This window comes from Paroedura picta, chromosome 4, assembly GCF_049243985.1.
Source record: "Paroedura picta isolate Pp20150507F chromosome 4, Ppicta_v3.0, whole genome shotgun sequence".
Lineage (NCBI taxonomy): Eukaryota > Metazoa > Chordata > Lepidosauria > Squamata > Gekkonidae > Paroedura > Paroedura picta.
In genome coordinates, this window is record NC_135372.1 from 38,717,922 (window position 1) to 38,745,697 (window position 27,776).

The window sequence follows — 27,776 nt, forward strand, 5'->3', positions numbered from 1 at the left end:
CCAATTCAAAGCAGTTAGCAACTTGGAGGATGCCGCCCTTCATCTGCAGCTTCCCTTGTTTTCTTTCTTTCTCCCATTGGAAACATTATTACAAGTAAACAGCACAAATTTCCAGCATAACCTAACTCCATCTCTCATACCCCCTTCCTGAGGCAGTCCAAAAAGCCCCCCCACATCTTACTGCTGGGAGGCCCCACTTTCTCAGGAGAAATTTTGGCTGCCCAAGGAGGAGGCAGTTGCAAACACCATGGTGTTAGCCCAAAGATCAACAAAGTTCAACTCTGGGTATTAACAAGAACCAGGAGACCAGGGCAGAGTCTGTACTTACTTTGTTTATTCCATTGCTAATCCTGTTGAATTCAGATCGATTTGAACTCTGGTCTTTCTCTCCCCCCCCCCCCCACATTGAAACAGAAAAGTGTTCTGCACGTGGTTAAGGTAGTTCAGAAGGGGGGGGGGAGCCAAGCTTCTTTCTTTCTTTTCTTGAAGGGGGGGAGGGAGAGGAGCCAAGCAGGGAGCCTCTTTCTTTTCTTGGAGGGGGGGGGGAGAGGATTGAAGAAGGCAGAGGAGGGAGAAAAAAAATCCAAGACAGACAGAAGCTGAGAGAAATTAGGGGCTTCTCCTTTAAGGTGAGCTTGTCACATGAGCAGCTTTGGCCAATCAGGGATTCTCTACTATGGAGCAAAGCCCAGATTCAAAACAGCCTGCTTTCTCAATTCGATTCTTAAAATATTGAGATTTAAAGCACTCTAAGATATTGCACAATAAAGGTAGGGTCACCCCAGGTCAATCCTTCTTGTTGCAGAAGGAAAATTTAAATTGCCCAAAATCAAAACAGAAATCGCATTTTGTGTCGACGGCAGGGACTGAATCGACCTGGGATCGGAATAAAAGCTCTGTGCAATTTACACCCAGGTATGTCCTGGTGCATACGCCTACAAGCTGGAACACATTTCAGGGAGGGTTAGTTGCAGGGGGGGGGTCTACCACACAGTATTCCCTGTATAAGTAGAATAATTCAAGCACTGTGGAAGTAAAACCTCGATCCAAAGTGCAACTCCCCTTTTGTAGTCCCCAGTCTAGTTCCTAAAGATCTTGACTTAAAGCATTCTTCCCAAGGAAACTTAGGACAATGATGCTTGGAAAATGTTACAACCGACAGTTAAGTGCTCGGGCTTTTAATCTCGGGGCTTTCTTCAGCAACAAGTTTCTCTGACTGGGAGGCATACAGGGGATTTGGGAGCATTATAGGAGAAGCAACATGGGATCAACAGAGTCTCAGGACCAAGGAAAATTCCAGTCTGTTATCTTAATAATAGTTTCTCTTCTGGCCCGGAACATCAATGGCACAGAAGGTAAGGAATCAATGTTTCATACACACACCCTCCAAGTTCCTTTGGCAACCATCACCACTTATATAAAAAATTGGGAATGATGATAACCCCAAATTCCAGGTCTCAGTATGAGAACTGCAGGAACCAGGAATTCATAGATTAATTTGAGGTCTCCTGGGTCCATTCTGCACACATCGAATAATACACTTTCAAAGTTCTTTTGCAGCTGGATTTTCCTATGCAGAACAGGATAATCTATTTCCAAAGTGCATAGAAAGTGCATTATCTAACATGTGCAGAATGCCTCCTGCTCACATACTGTTCAGTATGAATTTCAAAGGGAAATTTACATAAGGTTTGATGATTTGCATAATTTAAGGGGAATTTTGACTACCTCTAGAATTCAATCTTGTGAGATACGAGCTTGTCCCTACATGTGGAAAACTGTCCCTAGCACCAACCCCTCCTTCATAGAGGGAGCTTGCTACTGTGAATGCTAGAGTACTTACTTTCAGCCAAATCCTATCATCCGAGAGCATTTTCTCCTTCTCGATATCCTGCAGAACATCATGGCTGGTACAAGGGAACCAAGCCAGAGGAGGCTGATAGTCCAGTGTGTTGGGAGGGTGAGGCTTGCACACCTGGAAAGGAGAGGTTTTAAATAGCAAGGTGGGGGTGAAGCAGGTTGAAAGGGGAAAGAAGAGAAGAACATCAGAAAGTCACCGGGAAATTGCCTCTTATGTTCTAGTAGAAAGGCTTTTGATTAAAAATACAGATGAATTCAGCTCCCCAAAACTCATATTGGGCGGGGGGGGGGGGGGCTTGCAATTGTATGATTACTATGTTTGCAGAACCATGGCTAATGAGGGCAGGTCATCGAAGATCTTCATGGGAACTCAGATGAGAAAGAACGCCTTATAACGAATCCAGGGCTGCTGAAGAGAAGAAAAAGAGCTGGGGTTTCTTTACCTTAAGGAGATTCAAAGTGGCTTCCCTTCCTCTCCCAACAACAGACACCCTGTAAGGTAGGTGAGGCTGAGAGCTCTGGGAGAACTGAGAATGACTGGTCCAAGGTCACCCAGCTGGCTCTATGCGGAGGAGTGGGGAATCAAACCCGGCTTGCCAAATTAGAAGCCGCTGCTCTTAACCACTAAACTGAGGGGAGAAACTCCAGATTGATTGATAGGGGAGGCCCACATGATGTTCTGGTTTTTCTACGCCTACCAGCCTCAAACATACACCTGGCAGAAGAGTACCATCTTGCAGGCCCACAACAATCAGAATGTAATGAAAAACAAGCATTGAAGCCTGTTGTGTAATGCAAACAATACTCTTCTGTTCTCTACATAGGACAAAAAGGGCAAACTCTACACCAAAGCACAAATGGACACAAATCTGACATCAGGAACCACAAGACTGATAAACCTTGTGGGAGAACACTTCAATCTTCCGAGACATTCAATAAATGACCTCAAAGTTGTATTACAAAGGAATTTCAAGAACAGAACGGAAAGGGAAATTGCTGAGATGCAAATTATTACAACACTCAGAACAATCAGATCACCAGGACTCAACAGGGACACTGGTTTCTTAGCTCACTATATATGCTAGCCTGCATTCTTAACAAGCCCTCAGAAAGGCTTAATGTCCTCTGTATTTTAGTTTATCTCTTATTAGGAATAATTGATTTGAATAAGTAGATTGTACTGTAACTTAAGAAAGATACTGGCTTCTTAACTGCATTATATATATTAACCTGCATTCTCAACAATCCCTCACAAAAGCCAAATGTCCTCTGTATTTTAATTGATCTCTTTATTGGAATAACTGATGTGAACAAGTAGATTGTAATGTAACTATGACTAGTATAATGCAATGCAGTTTGGAATAGTATATACATCCTTTTCTCTGGTCTGTGAATTGAGACAGCCAAATGCTCTCCTTCAAAGATGATTCACCAAGATGCTTCCACGCTTGAGAGGACAGGCAAGGGGCAGGAGGGCAAGATCCCAGCTAACTGCTGTCAGCAACTGATTATCTAGTTGCCCATTATTTTCTTAACATAGACATATTTATTGTACGCCAAATTTTTCCCATGCAATTCAGTCTCCAGTGCATACAAACAAATCCAAATGGCTGTTTTTTTTTCCTATTTCTCTCTGAAATCTGCTAACCATTTTCATGGTTAACCATTTGCATTTTCAATCTGTTAACCATTTCATTACACTCAAACTGTTTGAACTGATTACTTCCATTCCAAGACATTGTATCTGAGGAAGTGTGCGTGCACACGAAAGCCCATGCCCTGAATAAAACTTTGTAGGTCTTAAAGGTTCCATTTCTATCCCTGGGATTGCCAACCTCCAGGAAGGGCCTAGCAGGGACTCATGGAGTTACCACTCATCTCCAGACTATAAAGATGAGCTCCCAAGGCAAAAATTGCTGCCTTGGAGGCTGGAGGCTGAGGCATTGCATCCCACTGGGCTTTAGGGAGGCCAGCCTCCAGGTGAGAATCCCCCGGAATTACAGCTCATTACAGCCAATCGCCTCTTGTCACCATGTCTTGAGTTTTATTGAATGATGATACAGAAGAAGGGGGTTGAGATCATTCATTCATTCATTCATTCATTCATTCATTCATTCATTCATTCATTCATTCATTCATTCATTCATTCATTCATTTTACAGAATCACAGAATCCTAGAGTTGGAAGGGGCCATACAGGCCATCTAGTCCAACCCCCTGCTCAACGCAGGATCTGTGATGATTTTATTGGACTTCTCAATTGCTACTGAATGCAGCAGAATTCGGTTCATCCCAGTTAAAGCACCAAAGCAATAGCTGGCATAGTTAGCAAGATCAGGGAGGTTTGAAACTTCTATATCTTCTACGAAAATGAAATCAAGGCTCATAAATGAGCAGGGAGAGGGATTCTACTCACCCTCACCAGAGGTTCTCCAGTCACCAGGGAAACTGGGCAGGCTTTTTGATCCTGGTGGGAAGCATAGGCCTCTGAGGCCCACTGATCCGTGTACTCCTTGGGGGTGTAGAGGCCACAGTCCTCGATGCTGCTGGTGATCTCAAATGGTTCACAAAGGCCATCTCCCTCGTGGACGTAACATAGGCTCGGTTCACCTACAAAGTTTTTTTTTTTTTTTAAATGAAAGCTGAATACTTTCTGGGATCTGTTTTGTGAGAAACTAAAAATCACTTTCGACCTCCAAACACACAGAAGCCCCTCCCCACCAGGAATCACAACATTCAGTGACCCTGCCTGGCTCCCAGGAGGACCTTCTCCCAGAGGTAGAGATGGCCCCACCCCAGACCACTGGAGAACATTGAGTTTCTCCTCATCTTTTCTTCTTCTCTTCCTCCAGGTCACGATTTATCTGACCCAAATCCACATTTGTATTATATGTTCTTCTAACCCAGGGGTTCTCAACCTTCCTAATGCCGCGACCCTTTAATGCAGTTCCTCATGTTGTGGAGACCCCCAACCATAAAACTATGCAAGTGTTCTTTCACAGAAATTAAACCAAAACTGACCAATGGTGTGAAGATCCATTGTTCATGATTGTATATAAATTGGTGTTTTTCCAGGGTTTCTCAGTTCAGTTCTGCCTATTGTCCCACCATGCCGATCTCTCTCTTTTCCACAGCTCTAGACAGACGAATGCTGTATCTCGATCTACCCCGCAAGGCTGTTGTGTGGATGGCGCGCCCCCCATGGCCAAGCTGCTTGCCCTGCCGTGACCCCTGTGAAAGGGTCGTTCGACCTCCAAAGGGGTCCCAACCCCCAGGTTGAGAACCACTAACCCAAGGGTTCCTAAGATGAATTCTTACAGGACTAACATGGCCAAGGTCAAGATCCGATCCAAAGCCAAGGGTTCCACCATTAATGCCAGGCCCGGCCAATCCAAAGTCTCGAGACCTGTGTTGCATCTGTTCTGTGTTGAAACGGTCTGTGCTGTACTTGTTTGAAGAGACTGTGAGGCCTAACGCACACCATCAGTATCGGAAGAAGTGTGCATGCACACTTTGACCTTGAATAAAACTTGGTTCGTCTTAAAGATGCCACTGGACTCGAACTTTGTTCTACTGCTTCAGACCAACAACTGGATCATGTATAATTTCAGGAAGTTCATATAACTAGATTCCAGGTCCCCGAGGTTTCTAGTGCAAGCTCTGGACTCCCCCAGGGAAAGAGAATGCAGTTGTATGTATGTATGTATTTAGCGTATGGCAGAATTACACATACGAAACATATAGCAATATAGTGCAACTGTAAGCCACTTAGGGAGCCTCTTGTTGCGTAGAGCAGGGGTAGTCAAACTGCGGCCCTCCCAGGAGCCTGGGAATTGTAGTCCATGGAGAGTGATGAACTGCAGAAATGCTGTCTGAAGCTGTCTGCCCCTGAGGCTGGGAGTTCGATCCCAGCAGCCGGCTCAAGGTTGACTCAGCCTTCCATCCTTCCGAGGTCAATGAAATGAGTACCCAGCTTGCTGGGGGGTAAACGGTAATGACTGGGGAAGGCACTAGCAAACCACCCCGAATTGAGTCTGCCATGAAAACGCTGGAGGGCGTCACCCCAAGGGTCAGACAATGTCCCGATGCTTGCACAGGGGATACCTTTACCCTTAAGCCACTTAGAGACTCCTTTAGGCCAGTCACTGTTCTTCCAGAGCTCCCCAAGCCCTGCCTACCTCAAAGGGTGTCTGTTGTGGGGAGAGGAAGGGAAGGTGATTGTAGGTCACTTTGGGATTTCTTCGAGTAGAAAGATGGTGGGGTATAAAAACCTACTCTTCTTTTTTTACAGCACTTTTAACTGACAGTGCTTTCGGATAATTACTCACCTAGTCTACAACCTTCTAAGGGAAGATCTGAGCGGATGCAAGGAGAAACTATTCTCCAAAGCCCACCAAGAGAGATCACGGTTGTGGGCAGGATCTGAAGTCAGCCCCTTCCCGGTTTGTGTCCAGCTCGCTACGCCACACAGACTGGTCAGTAGGAACCGTGCCACAGACGTCAATGGAATATGGGTTTCTGCCCAAAATGTTTTAAATGCCCTGGCCAAAATGCTGCATGAGACGCAAGCCGTTCCAACTTTGTGGCGGGGGGAAGCTTTTTAAATTAAGACATAAGTCAGGAAAACGTTGTGGAAAAAACTCAACTCAGGATATGCCAAATTCGAGTGATTTCCTCTGGAGAGAAAGTTCACAGCAGTTTAAGCCACCTGCTTGTCAATCAGCACGACGTCTCTTGCTGCTTCTGAGTAGGAACATTTACGAGTCGGCCTTTAACACTTTGATTCAGAGGTGGGATATTTGTGGAAGAACTAACAGGCCCCAGAGCTGAGCCAAGGCCCAAACAGTGTCTTTCCTCCGTATTTACCTCCCCTTGCTTCTTGCCAATACGGCCCTCAGCAGACTGCATGGAAATGGATGCTGCAAAAGGTACAAGGATACTAAGCCATTCATTTCAATCTGGTATCATTGAATTCTCTCTAAGATCAAAAGCATAGGCATCGATGTATCAAGGCTCTTAGGCCAAGTGGAAAGATACATATTTAAAATGATCTCATGGGGATTTGAGGAGCTGGAAATGCAATTTTTTAATTCCCTGTAGCCCCTGCTCTCCCAGATTTTGGGGTACCCCTCTAGCTCATAAAGTTCTGCCTTTCTACCTTCTCTCTTTGGAACCTTTTCAAGCAAGGGAGGCATTACTTTCAGCAAGGCTAAACGTCTTTCCTTCAAGCGTGACCCGTAGCAGGTATTGTCAAATTCCAGTAGCGGAGAGACTTCGCTTGCACAGCTGTGATTGTTCCTGATACCCTTCCTCACATTATTCTGGCTTACTCTGGTCAACGTAGTTTGATTCAGGATTATAGAGTTAAGATCGAATTGTAGTAATAAACTACAAGTTATCAAGTGCTATGCTTGGTGAGAGGAATTATGCTCTCCGCTCAAAGTTACCAATGTACTCTGCTCAATGCCAAGATTTAATATTCTCTTCCTGTGAAAATCAAATCATGCATGGGTGGTTTTGTGTATATTTGTTCCAGCGTTCATTTGAGTTGTGCTTATCCGTACATGTTTGAGTTTTCCTTTATCCCATTAAAGGTCACCTGTATCTTACATGGGTGCCTAGATCACAGCTGTTCACAAAAGTACAGAAGCTGGACACTATAGCAGAGAACAGGATCCTCCCTCCCCGTGCCAGAACTGCAGAAATGCTTGCACGAAATAACCCACCATAATACTTTCAGATTTTTAACTTAATACAAGGGCACGCTGGCCTCTGTGGACTCACCGACACAGTGGAATCCTTGCTCTTTGTTACAGGTTCTAGAGCAACCATCCCCATTTACTTGGTCCCCGTCATCGCACTCTTCTTCAAGACTCCTAAGAGAAAAACATTGACATAGCACATGGGGGGGGGGGGAATTCAAAGCACTTCATGTCTCCGCCGACCCTGTTTCAGACATCACACCAAGCTTCCATTTGCTTGCATCAAGCCTGCTCATAAATGATGCTTTGAAGTCACGGGGGGGGGGCATGATCAGGGAAGCCATAATGGCTCATTTCAGGTCTATTCCTTCACAGCAAAAGGAAAGCATGGGTGAATCGGTCTTTAGAAGGGCAGGGGAAATGCAGAGGGGGGGGGGGGGGATCACGTTTTTGAGACAATCCACAGTAGGAACACTTAGCTACCCTGCAGAAAAACTGTGAGTTAATACGAAAACAGCAAATGTCAAAATACAGAGCCTGCACAATTCTGTTAACTGTGTGGATCCTGCGTGGGTGGGCTGTGGACTGTGTGGATTCTGTAACTTCTGTTTTAAAAAAAAAACAAAAACCCATTACCGAATGTATTTACAATGTTTAGCAGCACTTAATCAAATAAACGTCCATTATGTATGAAATAATTTTTGAATGCTAACATTAAATAAATAGTTGTCAATCATCCAAATACCTTTTCGCTTATTAGCTACTGCTAGAAGGCAGGAGCAGGTAGGTTCATTTCAGCCTACTGATACCGGAGAATCTTCCTCGATAACTTTGGGAGGAAAAGGGCTACAAAACTGGCTTTCAAAAATGAAAACTGAACATCCAAAACAAGCAAACATAAACCTGAAGAAGCAAGACTCTCGTAACTTCCTCCTCCCCCCCCCCCCATTACAATTTTGGATCATCAGTTTCTCAATTAAGTCAAACATTCCTTCCCCAAAGTAGAATCAGCCCTTATTGGGGGAAGGGATTCATGGTGGCTCTTCTGTATAAAGGATCAATCTACCATGCATAGGGGAAAAGTAAAACCAAGTATACCCTAGTGCTGAAACAAGCATTAAAATGTTGCTGAGTATATTTTCCTAAAAGAAAGAAAAACCTATCCCAAGCCTACTAGCAATGCTTGCAAACTTCATAAAGAATAAGGAAAATAAGATCAAAGGTCTCTTCTTTCTGTGTGGCTTTATTGCACAATCCAACCAAAACGGATTTCTAGATATCTCCCGTTTTCAGGGTAAATTTTCCTCAGTGGTTGTTCCTCTCACTTGTAAATGAATTGGTACTTCAATACCTCTATGAAAAGAAATTATTTGAAGTATACTCCCGGAGCAGTTGAATTACTAGCATCCCTACACTGCAGAGCCAAAGGCCGGGGTATACTTTAAATAATTTCTTTTCATAGAGGTATTGAAGTACCAATTCATTTGCAAGTGACAGGAACAACCACTGAAGAAAATTTACCTTGAAAACGGGAGATATCTAGAAATCCTACAATAAAGCCACACAGAAAGAAGAGACCTTTTATCTTATTTTCCTTATTCTGTATGAAGTTTGCAAGCATTGCTAGTAGCTTTGGGATAGGTTTTTCTTGCTTTTTGGTTGCATACCAAAATTTGTCTATATTTGCGAGTATATTTTCCTGGCTGAACAGCTGATTGTATGTGTTTTTTTTTCCACTTTAAGCTGTGAAATTGTTTTCACAGGAGATGAACCAGAGTTAACCATCATATCCTAACACCTACAGGCCTCGAGCCAACTTCCTCTATCAAGTTTTGCAAAGGACATAAGCTGAATCTGGAGCAACCGGAGGCCAACCCCATAAACATGCAAATCCTGATTAACGATAAAGATGAGTGCATTTCTGCTACTGCCTATGGGCTTGTGTGTTATTTCTAGCAATTACAGCAAGTCCTCACACACCTGGTATTCCAGTTCACAGGTCCGGGTCTCAAGAATGAAGTTTTCTGTTTGGAACTAGGATGAGATTCCAAGTCAGAGGCCATGACTTTCCAGGCAGGCACGTAACCTGGGGCTTTTTGGTTTTTGCAGTACCAGGAAGGGAGCCGGTTAAATGCAGTAATGAAGATTGTTTGGACCTCCAAGATAGTTTTGAAACTTGGGTTTCACACTGCCCCAACACACACAAAAATCCCTGCAGTTGTTTGCTGCTATTTTAAGAAGCCTGAGTTTCCTTGTCGCTGCTTTCAGTTAAACAAAGGATAAAACAAACAAAAAATCCCACACATGCTACCCAAAAATTGCTTTAAAAAATGTCCAGTTCATGATGGGCAGAGCAAGAATGAAAGTTGCACCAGCATCCCACTAGCTGGCACATCTAGCCCAACTAACTGGTACAACCGCCTAGTATGTACATCCACCATGTGACTTGGAAAGTGGTGTTTGCAGAACTGGTGAAGAATGCAGAATCCCTGCTCTTTAAATGCTCTATCAGACTTCACTTTCACTTATTCTAAGATCACCTTTCCTATCAAACAATACTGAACTTATACCTTCTTAGGATTACTTGCTAACCAAGATATACTAAGCAGAGATGCATCACAGAATCACAGAGTTGGAAGGGGCCATACAGGCCATCTAGTCTAACCCCCTGCTCAACGTAGGATCAGCCCAAAGCAGCCTAAAGCATCCAAGAAAAGTGTGTATCCAACCTTTGCTTGAAGAGTGTCAGTGAGGGGGAGCTCACCACCTCTTTAGGCAGCCTATTCCACTGCTGAACTACTCTGTCTGTTAAAAATTTTTTTCCTGATATCTAGCCTATATTGTTGTACTTGTTTAAACCCATTACTTCGTAATCCTTCGAGCCCACTGATTTCTATGGACTTGGAAGGGTACAACTCTGCACAAGAGTCCTATAACAGGACTGCATTGTAAGAAAAAGTACATGAAAAGTCTGCATACCAAATAGTGCTATGATAAAAACAGATTGCATATGCCTCAATAAATACGCCACAGTGATCCAGAAACTGCTTTTTCAGACTGGCCTCCTCCTCTACCTACCTTGTGATTTTTTAAAATTCTATTCACTTTTCCTACAAGGAGCAACGACGGGCAACTGGTTTTGCAAACTGCTGGGCAAGCAAGCTATGAACTGAAGAATGCTAGTGTGCATCTCAGTGTGCATCCTACTGAAAGTAACAGAACACATTCACACTTATATGCACAGGAGATGCATCTCTGATTTGACACCAGCAGCTTTGGGAAACGAGGACATTTGTTCACTTTGTTCTCTAATGCAGTCACAAATCTGCATAAATAAGGAGCTTCTCTGCATGACTAATAGAGCGCCTGAGAGAAATGAATCAGCGAAAAGCCTCTTTCAGAAACAATGTTTAAAACATGCTTAAAGCATCAAAGACATTTCACCATGCAGAGCAAAATCAGTTTTGCGGAGTAAACTCACTCTCTTGTGCAGAGATCAGAAATACAACAATGTATTTAGTGAGTTTTCATCAGCTTTTTCATCATGCAGAAGAGGCCCAGATCTAAATTGCTGGCTCATTCAAAACAGGACTTAAAGGGCCCGCTCAGATCCTAGTACTCACATGCTTACTTTTCCATCTCCGCAATAAGAAGAGCCGTGAATGTGGAGCAGGGGAGGGGAGGCTTCTCCTACGGCTGCCCCTGCCACCGCTTGTACCTGGTACCGATACAGCTGGCCTGCTGTAACTTCCCTGTGAAAGTACAAGAAAATCAAAGACGCATTGGAGAGTCAGGGTTGTTTAGGGGTTAAGAGAGGCAGACTCTAATCTGGAGAACTGGGTTTGATTCCTCACTCCTCCACAGTCGGATGAACTTGGGCTAGCGGATCTGGCTCATTTAAATTACATGAATAGGCAATTTGGCTCCGGTAGGTCAAAAAATAACCAAATCAGCATTGCTTCGGGTACTTTTCGGCTTAGCCGAACCGAATCTCCCATTGCTGCTCTCTAGGGGGCTAGAGAGACATGACAAATTGTCGTCCTTATTGGTAGCCCATGTAGGATCCTCTTTGTCCTTTAATTTTGGCTGGATACCAGTTTCTAAATACCATTTTGTGGCTCTGACAACCAACGAAGCATTTGCTTATTCTCCTCATTCCCCTTCTTCCACAAATTGTAATCAACTTCGTAACAATAGAAAAGCCTTATGAAGCTGTTTGCTCCCCGGAAGAAGCTATTTGTGAAACAGGCTGAGCTCCTGAGTCCTGTTGGGAGTTTCCTTGACCAGGGGTAGTCAACCTGTGGTCCTCCAGATGTGCATGGACTACAATTCCCATGAGCCCCTGCCAGCGTTTGCATCTGGAGGACCACAGGTTGACTACCCTGTCCTTGACTATTCAAAGAGTGGGAGTTACTTTTGTGGTTCATTCGTATTGTACATTTTATCTTTGATTCTATGTAAAAAATGTAGATTGTTAATTTAAATGTTTGTATACCTTTTCCAATTGTATAATAATTTTGGCATTTGATATTTCTTTGTGGTTAGTTTACTTAGCTCTCCACCCCAGCCATCATTTTATAAACCTCTATCATGTCCCTCATTAGATGTCTCTTTTTCTAAACTGAAAAGTCCCAGATGTCTCAGCCTTTCGTCACAGGGAACATGCTCCAAGCTCTCTACTCACCTGGGCTGCCCTCTCCTGTTATTTCTCAGTTCTGCAACATCATTTTTGAGATATGGTGACCAGAATTCCAAATGAGGCTGCACCATAGTTCTATATAGGGGCATTATAATATCAGCCGTTTTATGGTCTATCCCTTTCCTAATAAACCCTCACACAGAGTTTGCTGTTCTTTCACCACTGCAGTACATTTTTCATTGAGCTGTCCACTATGACCCCAAGATCTTTTCCACAATCAGTCTCAGGAAATTCAGGCCCCATTAGCATATAGTTGAAACTGGGATTTTTTTAGTTCCAGTGTGCATTACCTTGCAACGATGCCATATTAGAATCATAGAATCACAGAATCATAGAGTTGGAAGGGGCCATACAGGCCATCTAGTCCAACCCCCTGCTCAACGCAGGATCAGCCCTAAGCATCCTAAAGCATCCAAGATTGGATCAGCCCTAAGCATCCTAAAGCACCCAATATTGTCGCCCACTCCCCCAGTTTGTAAAGATCCTCTTGGAGCTCTTCACAATCAGCCTTGGGTTTCGCCATCCTGAATAATTTTGTGCCCCCTGCAAAGCTGGCCACTGCACTACTCACCCCTAGTTCCCGATCATTTATGAATTAAGTAAATAGGTACTGGCCACAATACTAATCATTGTGGGAACACCCCCTCCCCCTGCACCGTGCAGGACACTCAGCACCCTACCGCTCATCTACTGTAACCTGCCACCCCTTTGAACCTCCACAGAATCAGCCTCTCCATCAGATGGCTATCCAGCCTCTGGTTAAAAATTTCCAAAGACAGAGAACCCACCACCTCCCAAGGAAGCCTATTCCACCGAGAAACCGCTCTGTCAGGAACTTCTTCCGGATGTTTAGACGGAATTTCTTTTCCACTAATTTCATCCCATTGGTTCTGGTCTGTCCCTCTGGAGCAAGAGAGAACAACTCTGCCCCATCCTCTATATGGCACCCTTTTAAATACTTGAAGATGGTTATCAGATCCCCTCTCAGTCACTTCCTCTCCAGGCTAAACAGACCGAGCTCCCCCAACCTTGGTCTCCAAACCCCTCACCATCTTTGTTGCCCTCCTCTGGACACGCTCCAGTTTGTCAACATCCCTCTTCAACTGGGGTGCCCCAAACTGAACACAGTACTCCAAGTGAGGCCGAACCAGAGCAGGGTAAAGAGGTACCATCACCTCCCGTGATCTGGACACGACATTCCATTTGATACAGCCCTAAATCCCATTTGCCTTTTTGTCAGACCTATCTCCAAGAGCAGCAGGAAGCTACAAATTCAAGTTAATGACATCAGATGGGTTGACTGGCAGAAGGAGAAGTCATCTGTTTTGTTAACCTTTCCTCCAGGCACAGCACTCTAAGAACCAGGAATATAGCGCTATCTTTTCTCTAGGGGTGCAGGGGAGCCAGGCAAAGCTAAGAAGACAGCCCCACCTGGCGGAAGGGCGCTCGCCCCTCTACCAGACCCTCCTCCTGGGCAGGAAAAGAAGCTTGCAATTGTACAACTCAAAAATGTAGGGAAAGTGCCACAACCCAGACTCTCACACCCTTTCAGATCAGCTCTACTGCAAACCCAAAAATCAACCAAGGAACATTCACTACAACATCACCTCTACAGGGTCATAGCCAAGAACTGAGTGGGCAGGTGAAGAATTAATGTGGCTAACCTTCAGGGGAACAACTTAATAAAGATTTCCACTAATGCTGCACTAAGCATAACATAGACGACAGATGGAGCCGGGAAATTTCTCAACCAATCTCCAGATGACAAAGAAGTTCTTCTGGAGAATATGGCTCTTTGGAAAATGGATTCTATGGTATAAACCAGGGGTAGTCAAACTGCGACCCTCCAGATGTCCATGGACTACAATTCCCAGGAGCCCCTGCCAGCAAATGCTGGCAGGGGCTCCTGGGAATTGTAGTCCATGGACATCTTGAGGGCCGCAGTTTGACTACCGCTGGTATAAGCCATGCTGAGGTCCCTGCCCTCCCCAAACTCTGCCTTCCCCCAGATCTACCCCACCCTCCAAATCCCTAGAGAATTCCAATCCTGAATGGTCAAATCTTAGCTGAAGTATCCTTAAGGGGACCAGGGTCCTGCAACCCCTCCCAACCATGCATTCTTTCCAAGTACTCATCCCTTCACTCACGTGTCGGTGAACTTTCGGCTTGGTTGTGTCACCATCGCTGGGGAGCCATCCAGAAATGGTGGATCCCGGAGAACTCTGTACCTCACCGGTTTGCAGTTGGAACAAAGTGGGCTCTGGGGCGTGGAAGTCAAGAGGGCAGCATCAATCTCCATCTGCTCATCGAAAGTGTAGATCTTAACCCCGGACACCTTCTTGTTGAGGCTGAGTTTGATCGTGAGAGGGATGTCACAATATGTGTCCATGGGTCCCAGGCGTACGGAGTCTCCCTGCTCCGTCAGGATCTCAATGTCCGAGACTGCCCTAGGTGAGTCCGTAGAGAAGTAGGTGGTCCACACCCTTAGAGAGTTTGGATAGACGGGATGGAGGAAACGCAGTTCCAGAATGCAGCCAAGTGGCTGAGGGCAAGGGGTGGTCATGCTCACGTTGAAGAGGTTGAATTCAGGGCTCCAGGCCTGCAGGCTGGGTTCGCAGGGCTGATCCACATCTGGAGGCCCTGCAAAAGCAATGGGGCACAAGAAGCGTTTTTTGATCCTCAAGAACACTTGTAACCATTAATGGTGAGCCAAAACATAAGGGACAGATTCCACGAAGAAGAAGAAGAAGAAGAAGAAGAAGAAGAAGAAGAAGAAGAAGAAGAAGAAGAAGAAGAAGAAGAAGAAGAAGAAGAAGAAGAATCATACAATCATAGAGTTGGAAGGGGCCATACAGGCCATCTAGTCTAACCCCCTGCTGAACGCAGGATCAGCCCAAAGCATCCTAAAAGCAGCCCAAAGGTCCTGGCCCCTACCTGGTGGAATGAGCTCCCGGGAGAGCTGCGGGCCCTGCAAGATCTTCCATCATTCCGCAGGGCCTGCAAGACGGAGCTCTTCCGCCAGGTTTACGGTTGAGGCCGAGGCTAACATCTATGCCCCCCCCCGGGGACTCGGGACCCGGGACCTGGGATTGAGATTGGGGATTAGTACCATCAGTATCCCCTCTCCACCTGCTTGTAGTAGGAGGGGGAGGTTGATTAGCCTATCTTGCCAGGTTAGCTTGCTAACCGATAATGTTATATTGTAATTGTTGTTGAGGGATTTTAATGGATTTTATTGGGGTTTTAAAATGTTGTAACCCGCCACGAGCCGTAAGGGAGTGGCGGGCAATAAATCGAAAGATGATAATAATAATAATAATAATAATAATAATAATAATAATAATAATAATAATAATAATAATAATAATAATAATAATAATAATAATAATAATAATAAAGCATCCAAGAAAAGTCCGTATCCAACCTTTGCTTAAAGACTGCCAGTGAGGGGGAGCTCACCACCTCCTTAGGCAGCCTATTCCACTGCTGAACTACTCTCTGTGAAAAAAAGAAGAAGAAGAAGAAGAGGAGGAGGAGGAGGAGGAGAATAGTAGGATTTTATACCCCACTTTTCTCTGCCTTAAGGAGTCTCAAAGAGATTAAAAAGCATTAAAACAACAATAACATTAATCTTAATATCCCTTAATTAAGTTGGCAATAACAAAATCTCCCGCGTCTAACTTGCCAATTCCAGCCAACCCCATGTCATGATCTAATTCTAATATATTTCTTTTTAAAAAGGAAAATGAACTCCACAGGAACTCTCCCATTGATGGAACCTCTTTTGTGGGAGAAAGGACAGGGAACTTTACCTACTGCTTCCTCTGGAGTCCAGTAGCCAGAGGAATCACAGATCCGAGGAGAAGAGGCCTCATGTACATACTGGCTAAATGTCCCGTCTTCAGCACAGTCTCCACAAAGATTTCCTGATTCCCTAAAAGAGAAAGAGAAGTGGGAGAGAGATACTCTGCTCACATCTTTCTAAAATAGTTTATTTTTGCCTTCATTGGTGCTTCAGTGGGGAGTTTTTTTTTAATATCAATGTTTGGAATTTATAATATTTCATTTAGTATATTAGATTTTTAGACCACTCTCCCAGCAAGTTGGTTCAGGGCAGTGTACAACACAGGTGCCTCTACAAAGCCTTGCTTGACACAGCTTGAAAATAAAAAACAATACTGTGAAATCGAAGAAGAGGAAGAAGAAGAAGAAGAAGAGTTGGTTCTTATGTGCTGCTTTTCTCTACCCAAAGGAGTCTCCAAGCGGCTTACATTCGCCTTTCCCTTCCTCTCCCCACAACAGACACCCTGTGAGGGAGGTGAGGCTGAGAGAGCCCTGATATTACTGCTCGGTCAGAACAGCTCTATCAGGCTGTGACAAGCCCAAAGTCACCCAGCTGGCTGCATGTGGAGGAGCGGGGAATAAAACCCAACTCTTCAGATTGGAAGCTGCCACTCCTAACCACTACACCATGCTGGCTCAAATATCATAAGTGGGAGATATAGATGAAATTATTTCACACCTCTAAAACATTCTAAGATTCCTAGGCCAGTTTGTAACTAAGTTTTAAAGGGTTTCTAAAAGCCAGAAAATAAAATATTTATATTTGTCTGACCATTTCTACACTGGGAACTTCACTGCTCCAGCTCCCGTGCGGGAGCACAAATCCGGGGCGGACGAGGTGCACTGGCCCAAATGCTCCCCCATCCAGGAGATGGAAGAGGCAGGGAAACCTTCCCCGGCTCAAACTCCAACCAGCAGCCTGATGCGAAGTCTTAGGTGCAGAAATGGTCTGTATTACTTTATAGTTCATATTTCTCGTAGTGACTCAAGGGCACTTATGAGAATTTTAAAAACCAATGTTATTTGGAAAAAATTCCCCTTCCTAAACAGGTCCACCTAAAGAAATCTACCTGTACGGGAGCCTTCCTAAGATCATCATGCTATTTCAACAGTGGGGGGCCCTCAGGCAAAAACTAAAACATAAAACAAGAAAACCAGTGAATGAGCACACATTTATCTCAATAATAGCAGCACAGGGGAAATTCTGATTTCAGAGTACTTTCATGAATGGGCAGAATTCCAGACCTACAGTTATACACTTTAACAACAGTTAAAGTTTTCATTTTTGAAACTCCCCCCCCCCCTCTGAGCTTCCCTAACCATGTGCAGAACACTTTTCTGTTTCAATGGGGACGGGGGACAGGGGTGGGGATAGAGGAAGACCCGAGTTCAAATCGATCTGAATTCAGCAGGATCCACAACGGAATAAACAAAGTAAGTGCAGAATCAGCCTAGGTCATAGGTAAGGGTACAAAAAGCGCTGCTCCAGACAAGAAAACTTAACCATAAAGAACTGAGCATCCTGTTATAACAAGAAATGTACAGAACCTTACCAAGCCATTCTAAGAACCCTAACAAGAAGCCTCGTTCAGGAAGCAAATTCTCCATTTCATTAGTGTTGGAAAGTGTCATCAAATCACAATCAACATACGGCAAACCTGTAGGGTTTTCAAGGCCAAAACCATCAGAGGTGGTTTGGCGATTATGAGCTTCTGCAACCCTTGACCTCCTTGGTGGTCTCCCACCCAAATGCTAACCAGATCCCACCCTGCTGAGTTTTATGAGGTCTGCCCAAAGAGGGCTAGCCTGGGCCAGATACATCGGGGCAAAATGCAATGATGGGGGTTCAGAGACATCCTTTTCTTTCCCCACACCACATCCACATAGACATAAAAGACTTCTCCCTTACCTTTCATAAAGCACCCCGCTAATAGGGGGTGACCAGTGTATGGTGAGGGAGTCCCGGTTCTGCCCAATGACTATGGGCGGCATAGGAATAGGGGTGGGCTTCCTGCCCTGGCTCCACTGCTGATACACCAAATCCAGGTAGCAATGCATCCGGGCCACCTGGTTTGGGGTGAAGCTGTCGGTGCAATCATCATCTGCAGGGAAGAAAAAGGCTACTCAAGAACGGGTAAAGGTAAAGGAACAACTCAAGAACAGGTAAAGGTAAAGGTATCCCCTGTGCAAGCACCAGGTCATGTCTGACCTTTGGGGTGATGCCCTCTAGCATTTTCATGGCAGACTCAATACGGGGTGGTTTGCCAGTGCCTTCCCCAGTCATTACCGTTTACCCCCCAGCAAGCTGGGTACTCATTTTACCGACCTCGGAAAGATGGACGGCTGAGTCGACCTTGAGCCCTCTGCTGGGATCGAACTCCCAGTCTCATGGGCAGAGCTTCAGACAGCATGTCTGCTGCCTTACCACTGCGCCACAAGAGGCTGTCAAGAATGGGGCTATATCCAAATTTGAGGGGGGGGGTCGAATACTAAGTTCATAGCTGAGATTGTGACAACTGATGAACTGTAGGAACTAGAAGAATTTTGTCAGGTGATGCTGCCCCCTCCATGTGCCCCGTATCCCCCATCCCGGAGCTCCCTTCCAGGAAGCCGTAGTTACAGCCGCAGGTGGGGAGGAGCCAGGCCAGGACAGAGGCCCCATCAGCACAGGGGGCAACAAAAGGAACACAGATATATCCGCATTCCCTTGCCTCGGGACAAATGAGGGCCTGAGTCGGGCCAGACCTGGGATGGCCCCGGCCTGGCCACGATGTCATCTGGTATCGGGAATCTGTCCTGCCACCGGACGAGGGGCAAGGTGGGGCAAATTCCTGGTGCAGAATGGGTGCAGCTGAGCTTTCCTGCAAGTAAATGTGACCAAGATCTCTGATACAGGCATTCCGTAGGAGACTGAAATCATTTAACTCCTTAGAACAAGAAATAAGTCAACAACTGGTGCAATTTGTAAATGAAATATATATGAGACCTTCACCTTTGGATTGCTCAGATTCTCTCATGGTTTCCCATTGAAATCATGAGAGCTGCAACCTTAGCTTTTCAAAAGCACCAGAGCACACATCCTCAGCACCTCAGAGATGAAATGCAACCTAAAGGTCACCTGCTGTGGAGCTAATCATTTTACTTTCCCATCCATTACCTGTATAGCTCATGTAATTGTTAAATGGCGTTCCAGAGAAGTGGGTCTGGCCACAGGTGTCATTGGTGGGATCTGGGTCTCGGCAGAGTTTGCTTTTGGGAGCAGGAGCTGTGTCGGCGCAAAGGTCTCCAGTCTCCATAGACGGTGTTGTTTCCCTACATGGGTCATCGCAGGACTCCCTTTCGTTCACCCCTTTAAAGACATGGTACAGTCCCAAGACATGTCCTACTTCATGGATCATGGTGTTTGTATGACCCGGCACACCATAGTATGTTGGATTGAGGACCACTCCTCCTGAAATCAAAAGTGAAAGCATGGTCATTCTCGGTATATATATAGACAGGGGCGGCCTGTATCCCGTACTGATGTAGATTATAACGTTCCTATGGAGACACTGTGAAGGGGTTGAATGGGTCAGCAATGCAGGCAGATCCCCAGGAAGGGAAGGTTCCAGCTGGTGATCTGAAACAGTCATTCTCAGCCAACCGGCCAGCCAACCTTGGATGTAGACTTGTGAAATGGTAGGAAGGATTCCAATAATCTGTGTTCCCAAGCCATAAACTGAGTTCTTTGGTTGATGGGAAATCGCAGCAGATAGTTTCAAAAACTGCATCCCAGACCCTTCCAACTGGCAGAATAACTGACAGATAATCCTTTGGCTGTAGCAGAATTTTCTGAGAGGAGATTGGGAGCGACAGACTGTGATGCTCCTCGGCCAAATCTGTACGGAGCTTTTATTCCAATCCCAGGTTGATTAAATCCCTGCCGTCTACAATGAATGCAATTTCCATTTTGATTTGGGGCAATTTAAATTTTTCATCTGTCAGCAACAAGCATGATTGATCCAGAGTGACCCTACCTTTTCCCTGCGATATCCTGGAGTGGATATAACCCTTGATATTTGAAAAATCGGCATGAGTAAGTGTGCAGCTCTCTGCTTTCCCTGAAATAACTTGCTGCTGCCTTGTGGCTCCAATAGTGTAACAAGGAAGTCTGTCCCTGACTGGTTGGGCACCAGTTCAAAGAATTCCTAGTTCCTGATTGCAAGATTTTTTTTTAAGGTTTAAGGTGACTGTGCTCCAGAATCCACACTTCTCACAGCAGAGATTTGCCTCATTCTGTGAGAGGCTGCTGCTATCTTGTCTCCGCTAATCTGGCTCCCCCCCTGAACACCCGCCCCCCTGCCACTCACTCGCCTGCCTGCCCGCCCGCTTGTAGATTCAGCCCCTGTGAGGTAAGAGAGGCTAAGAGATCAGCATGGGAGTCAGTTCTCTTAATTCTGGAGGATGAAATCAGGGATCCTAATCTCCCTTCGTCTCGGCTTCCCCCCCTCCCCGCTCGCAGCCTCGTGCAGATAGGTTTCTGTTTCAAGTTGGGGGGAAGCACAAAGACTCGGGTTCAAATTTATCTGAATTCAGCAAGATCGAAAGCAGGGGGAGAAAGCTCCTTGCAGATTCAGCGCTCCTCTCACAAAAGAAGTGCATGGGGCCAAAAACCCAGCTTGGATCTCACGACAATAAGAATATTCAAGTGCCTATTTTTATCTAAGGCATGGTGATTTTTGCTAATCCCCTTCTCCTACTGCAAGGCTTCACTAGGTTGCTACTGAAGGTTTGCTGAGCACAATTGCCATGCCCAGAACAATAATGCCAGAGGCTAAATGGGCCACACTTAAGTTTCCTTAATTACATGGTTGGACCCAGTTTACCCATGGTAATCAACTGCTCCCACTTGGCATGAAATTGTGTAAGGGTCCATTCCAACTCAGGTCTTGACTCAGCATGAGAATCTTCATCATGTCACCATGGGGTAAATTGAACAGCTGGAAAGGACAACTGATCTGACAAATGCCCATGGTCAAGTACTTGGGACAGTGCCTGAAATATGGACATAACCTCTGCCCTTCAAGGGTAATTTTTGAGTCAAACATCCATGAACATCTAAAGTGCAGAGACTTGCACAGAAATTCCTCCTCCTTTTGTCCAAGGGAATTCTGTCTAGCCACAAGGGTTGAGGACCCACTTACTTGACCTGACAACTATTCCCCCCTTACCACCAGCGATTTGACTGACATCAAATATATTCAATTATCCCATGAAGCCCAGAATGCTGTTGTGAGAAAGAGCCCATAAGTCTTATAACTGCATAATTTTGTCTAAGGCTCTGCAAGAAAAGCAAAGTACCATTCTGTTTCTCAGCTATCGTGACCCTGATTTTAAAAACCCTGATAATTGCATTGGTGTGAACAAGGCCAGGAAGGCTGCGCTGATGAATTTTTCCCCATCACGACAATGCACTTGGTCATTCATTGAAGGCAACAAGAGCTGCACTACACGAATGTCACTGGGAAACCTTACCCCATCCACCCTACAGCCCTTCAGACTTATTTTTGTTCCCAAAACTCAAAGCACATTTAAAAGGAATACAATTTGATTCCCTCAAGGATGCTAAAGCTCCTGGTTTGACATGGCATATATCGAAGAGTGCAGAATTCTTTGGGGAAGGGTTAGAGAGAGAAAAATACCACCTTCCAAAGGGTATAGGCCTAGCTAGCAGATATGCCAAGAAACAACAGCTTCGCATTTTGATATTTTGGTTTAATAAAGGTTTCTCGTCGCAATACTTTTTGACTTACCCTCATATGCTACCCCATCTAAACAAGATTCAAGTGGGTAGCCCTGTTGGTCTGAAGCAGCACAACAAAACAAAATCAGAGTCCAGTAGGACATTTAAGACCAACAAAGATTTATTCAAGGTGTGAGCTTTCGAGTGCAAGCACTCAAAGTCTGAGGAAGAGGGCTTGCACTCGAAAGCTCACACCTTGAATAAATCTTTGTTGGTCCTAAAGGTGCCACTGGACTCTGAATTTTGTTATGTTGTCCATCTAAACAAGCACTTGTTGACTGATTCTCATGACCAGGCCACCTACATTTCCAAGACAACTAAGTTCCTTTCATGTGACAAGATGAATGGAAATGTCCTTGGTCAAGACACAAAGCAGCAAAGAAAACTGAGACGGATTTCCCAGCCAAACCCCAGTCTGAGGCAGGAGGCTCCCTTGTTGAAAGCGAAGGACAGGAGTGGAAGTGAGTGAAGAAAGAAAAACTTGCTAATAGCTAAGTTAATGAGATGTTCAAGCCCAGTAGAAATCCCACTGTGTCAACCACTAGCTGTAAATGGTCGCTCTTCCCACTTTCAGGAAGAAACACGAAACTCTGCTGGAGAAAATATGAGCAAGAAAGTGAGTGTCGAAAAAAGGAGCCCATGACGTCGTGCCTAATTCCTCCTCTTGAAGACTGACAACTGCCAGTTTGTTTTCAAACCAAGTGAACACACACAATTTCCTCTGAGGAGAAAAAGGATCTCTTGTTAAAGTTTCAGCAGATTGCTCAGGGCCAAATGCACTACTGACCCAAACCAAGTTTCTTAGAAAAGTGGAACCAAATGGATTCAGAAACTTCGCTTGCAGGAAAAGATCCAGCTACATCTCACTATTCCAATTCCTGCATCATTTCGCCACCCCCCCTCCCAACTTAACACTGTCCTCTTCCTTGGATATTGATACCAATCAGCCTCTGCCCCAAATTTTTTGTCTGGAAGGGCCCTGAGAAAGGCCAAGACTTGTACAGCTCATATGAACATTTAGAGGTATAAACTGCATTCACAAAGGCCTTGGCTTTGAAAACAAAGTCTGAGTCCGGTAATCGTCCTATGCACCCAAAGGCCAGCTATTTGGCATCACCTCAGGAACAGCAAATATACCTCACAGTAATTCAGGCCTTCTCAAAAACCCAGCAGGCTACAGGTCCTTAAGCAAACACAGTTCATTTCACAAGATGGGTTGGTGCCTCTGGCTTTTTGGATCAGCAAAACTGAAAGTTCATTCTCCATAGTAGGCAAAAATACTGGTCTGTATCCCAAAACACAGCTAAGAAAAATTAAGGGCCCTTAAATTTCTTAAGAGAGGGCACTGATTTCCACCAATTGCCTCATCCTGTAGCAGACCAATGGGCTGCTACAAAATTTTGTTCATGGGAGTTCCATTATTAGGGCCTTGGGAATAATAACCAAGAATATTGTTGGCCACTGACCAATGGAAACTCTCTCTATGGCTTCCACTGAACTCTATCTGAATATCCAGCAGGCAGAGTCCTAGAAAAAACTGCACAGACATTCTTCAAGTCCATGGGGAGTAGGAAATGGAATTTCTGCAGGGAAATCTTAACACCAGCGCTGAGGCCTGGAGTGTGCCTCTGAGCATGCCTTTTAAGAACCATGTTCAGTCTCCACACAGCACTAAGGAGTACAACATCCACAGCAGATGGCATGGCTTCCTGGCAAGCACTTGGCAAATGTTCAGAGATGCATTACCCATTACTCATTACTCATCACTGGCATTGAAAACCGACTGAAGGTACAGCCATGTCACAAACTCAACCCTCCTAGTATGAGAGAGGAGAGCAGAGGAGAGGAGAGGAGAGGAGAGGAGAGAGAGGAGGGGAGGGGAGATGGTATGGGATGGGAGAGGAGAGGAGAGGAGCAATCAGAAAACAATCAACACACCACCTCTTAAGCTGAAGAATTATTCTCCATCATAAGTGTCGGGCTTCTATATTTATTTAGGAAAAGACTACACTTATTTGTAAGTACAGTTGAAAGTTTCTTTATCTCAGATGAGCCAGATTGCTTGTATCATGCAAGCATATTTCCCAGAACAGCCAGGCTTACCCAAGTGGCTGAGGGCATCCTTGTCCCAGGGCCAGGTAGCAGCACCCGCCAGCTCCTCCCGAACAGAGCTGGCAAAGTAGACATTAAGGAAGTGAGTGCTATTCAGCTGCAGAGCCTCCTTGAGCTCCTTCACGCTCATGTATGCCCTGCAGGGATGATGAGATAGAGAGATCAGAGAGATAAACAAGGATGTTTAAATTTATTACTTGATTTATAGATCGCCGGTCTTCGCAAGCAGACTCAGGGTGGTTCTCATCAAATTATAAACAGATTAAAATATTCTAAGAATTAAAAACTACCCAAGTCCCATTCCCCCACCTCACCCACCCCAGCCATCTTCCGTCTGGCCTGTAGGAATTGGCTGTAGGCCAGGTACATGTGCTCAGCCTCAAAGAAAGGAGGGGGGGAGTAACCTTGGAGAGCAGGGAGGTCCTCATGATCTTAGGCCACCATGGCCTCAACCATAGGCCTGGTGGAAGAATGCTGTCTTACAGGCCCTGTGGAGTTGTGATATCTCCATCGGGGTCTTAATGTAAAGGAACAAGTGACATTTTTATTGGGCCTCAACAAAATATACTTCACATACCTTTATGCTCATAATCTTAATGAAACCTACAGTTCAATTTCTACACTGGGATCCTCAACCATGTCAAACCTATGGTCAACTTTGTACTTTTAAGGACATATCCACAAATGTTGATTCACATCTGGCATCCACAGGCACTACTTTGGGGGTCACTGTCCTACACCACACCAAAGCATAGTAACCATAGTTTAGAACCCAAGTTATGGTTTGAACTTCTGAATGTACAACAGGCAAGTTCTATATCATGTCCCTGAGGTCTTAAAGGTAAATAAATGCGAGAAGTGACTCAAATGAAACGAATTGTTCATTTATGGCAGGGGTGGCCAAGCTGTGGCAATCCAGATGTTCACAGACTACAATTACCACAATCCCCTGCTAGAATGGTCAATTGGCAGGGGCTCGTGGGAACTGCAGTCCGTGAGCGTCTGGAGAACCACCATTTTGCCACCCCTGTTTTTATAGTAGTACACAAGTTCCATCGGTGAAGATTCCATCTGCAATGGCTCCACAGTCCAAGAAAGCCATCATCTGAAATCGCCCCCTTCAAAAGTTGAAAATGCACACATGAGTTAGTCTTAGATGCAGAATAAAGGGAGGAGGCCCTCTTGACGAACAGCAGAACTCATTTCCGAGAAGCAGAAAACATTAGACAGAAACTCATTCAACACTCCAGAAATATTCGAGACACACAAATCTTAAAAATAAACTTGGGCTCTTGACCTATGAGTATGTGTTTCTCAAAGGATGGGTGGGGGGGACACTTTCCAAAGCTTTGCAAACCTTCCAAATTCCGCAGGCCGAAGTCTGTCAAGTTTGCACTGATATTCCTGCTGCTTCCTTAGAGGATACATGTTTTCTCACTGCCGCCTGTGGGTCCCTTGACACCAGTAAAAGTGCATTTTCCCTCCTCCTCTCTCTCTCTAACCCTTCATTATAAACCACTCTTTCATTAAGTCATCACAAGCAGATTTGTACTGATCCAGAACCATAAAGAGAAGCTGGATCTGGAGAGTGATGGCCAGGCAAGTCCCCTCGATTCCAGAGGAAGAGCAACTGCAAGCTTCCAATAATGAACCTTCCCCAACAGGACCAAGCAACAAATAACGGAGACCAAATGAAGTCTGGAATGGACAGCTCTCCGGAGTTCCTTTTCTGCTGTTTCCACTGGCGTTTTTAGCTGTCATAAACAAGTGTCAGAGCCAAAGCTAGATGCTGTCTTTCCCTCAGTAATTCAACATTATCCCTCAGGCCTTTCCCCTTTGCAATATTCGGCCTGCATCTGAACGGAGCTGGATGTTGTGCTATCGTAGCAACCATCTGCAATTGGATATGTCTGTGTTGACAAGACAATCCGGGAAAGGTAAGGGGTTGCCATGGTATAATGTGTTCCAAACCTGTTCAGCACGCCATCTGGAAGGAACAGTCTGCATTTCCCCATCCTGGAAAGGTCTCACTCAGATCCACACAGTTTTTCCATCTAGCATCTTTTGCAGGTGCCATTTCACCACCAATATTTCCTGCCAGACTATTGCAGGGCTTTCTGTAGGCTTTTATTTTTAAAATAGGAACAGCTACTGAGCTATATTACAATGACATTATAATAATCTATTGCCCCTTAGCGATTTCCATTTCAAATATTAGTTCCTCTGAATTCCCTGTTTAGCTTTTTTTTTGTAAGTGAAGTCATCATCCCTTTTTGTTGGAAAGATATAAGTTGAAAGATGCAGGCTGTTTTTGCCCAGATTGAAGGAAAAGGAATGGGGAGGGGAAGATGCGAAAGAGTTAACTGAAGTTTCCAAGATTTTTTTCAAATAATCTCTTACAGCGTGCTAACTGTATAGCTGAAGCCAAGTCAAACGTCTCCAGGAAGAGCTGCAGCTGATATTCCAACCTCATCTCATAAACACCCTGCGAGCCTATGCCACCGAAAACTCTCTTCAAACTTACTCAGTGTTTCCACTGATAACAGGTTCCTTGCCTTTGGTTGAGAGATGGTAGCATGTCATTACATGTCTTCTGCATGCTCCGTTTCTGTCTCTAGTGTTAGCAGGGCGGATAAGTCACTGATATGCACACGCTATATTTTAGGCTAAAGGAGGAAAAGGTTTATTTATAGAAGAACATTTGTGATAGTGCAGAGAGAGATAGGATAGGTGCTGCCTACATTGCTTGCTCAAGGAGAGAGAGGAATGGAGAGAAGCTTATGTGAAGAAAGAGGAAATTGCCCTGGGACAGACAAAAGGCACACTTAAAGGAGAGAAAGGTCCTAAGCTCTCTGACTTATCTAACAGTTCTTGTTGCCCCCTTCAGGGTCGTCTTCTTCTTCCTCTTAACTTTGTACACCAGACATTGCCCACTCCAACATCTAGTGCAGGGGTAGTCAACCTGCAGTCCTCCAGATGTTCATGGACTACAATTCCCATGAACCCCTGCCAGCAAACTACCCCTGATCTAGTGCATCACCTTTTCTATCAGCTGTAGATTGACCATATTTAAATCCTGCCTTTCTGCCCAATCAGACCACCAACATGGCTTTGTGTTCTTAGATCTCTGTTCAGCTGATCAACACATACACACATACAAAAAACAGAAAAGTGAGGAAAGTGTTCTGTTCACTAATTCAGTTAGATTCAGCCGGTCTGAACTAGCAGAACAAAATCTGACTCCAGTGGCACCTTTAAGACCTACAAAGTTTTCGTCAAGGCATGAGCTTTTGTGTGCAGGCACATTTCCTCGGGCAATGAAATCGGAGTCACCAGAGTACAGCTATAAGGAAGGAGTAAATTAGCAGTAAATTAGTAAACAGCATCATGAAGCTAGCCAACCAACATGCAACATAATGGTTTGTTTGTGCTAAACATCCTTACGTCGCTTTGATCCCTACAACAGGAGGCTCCATGGTTAGAATGAGAAGAGCTGGATTTTATACCCCGCTTTTCATTACCCAAAGGAGCCCCAAAGCAGCTTACAAACACCTTTCCCTTCCTCTCCCCACAACAGACTCCCTGTGAGGTAGGTGGGGCTGAGAGAGCTCTAAGAGAACTGCTCTAAGAACAGTCCTAAAGATACTGTGACTAGCCAACCGTTACTCAGCTGGATTTGGACTTTATGCATAGTACCTGAGAGTACCATATCCAGATTGGGCCCATTGCCCCTTTTCTTCCTGAAAGACTATTCCCACTGTCATGTAGGGAGCTCTTAG

The 27,776-nt window shown here is 45.0% G+C and overlaps 1 protein-coding gene across 3 annotated transcripts in view; it reads right to left on the bottom strand.

The window, feature by feature from the left end:
- Positions 1-27,776, bottom strand: part of PAPPA2 (pappalysin 2) — a 133,318-nt gene that overhangs the window by 59,474 nt on the left and 46,068 nt on the right. For all 3 annotated transcript variants that reach the window (XM_077332507.1, XM_077332508.1, XM_077332505.1), the window contains 9 exons: positions 23,989-24,134; positions 19,261-19,554; positions 18,013-18,205; positions 16,073-16,194; positions 14,408-14,900; positions 11,185-11,313; positions 7,644-7,735; positions 4,276-4,469; positions 1,844-1,975 (listed from right to left, as the gene is read on the bottom strand). In XM_077332507.1, coding sequence (XP_077188622.1) covers positions 1,844-1,975; positions 4,276-4,469; positions 7,644-7,735; positions 11,185-11,313; positions 14,408-14,900; positions 16,073-16,194; positions 18,013-18,205; positions 19,261-19,554; positions 23,989-24,134 — 1,795 coding nt within the window. The remainder of the gene's footprint in view (positions 1-1,843; positions 1,976-4,275; positions 4,470-7,643; positions 7,736-11,184; positions 11,314-14,407; positions 14,901-16,072; positions 16,195-18,012; positions 18,206-19,260; positions 19,555-23,988; positions 24,135-27,776) is intronic.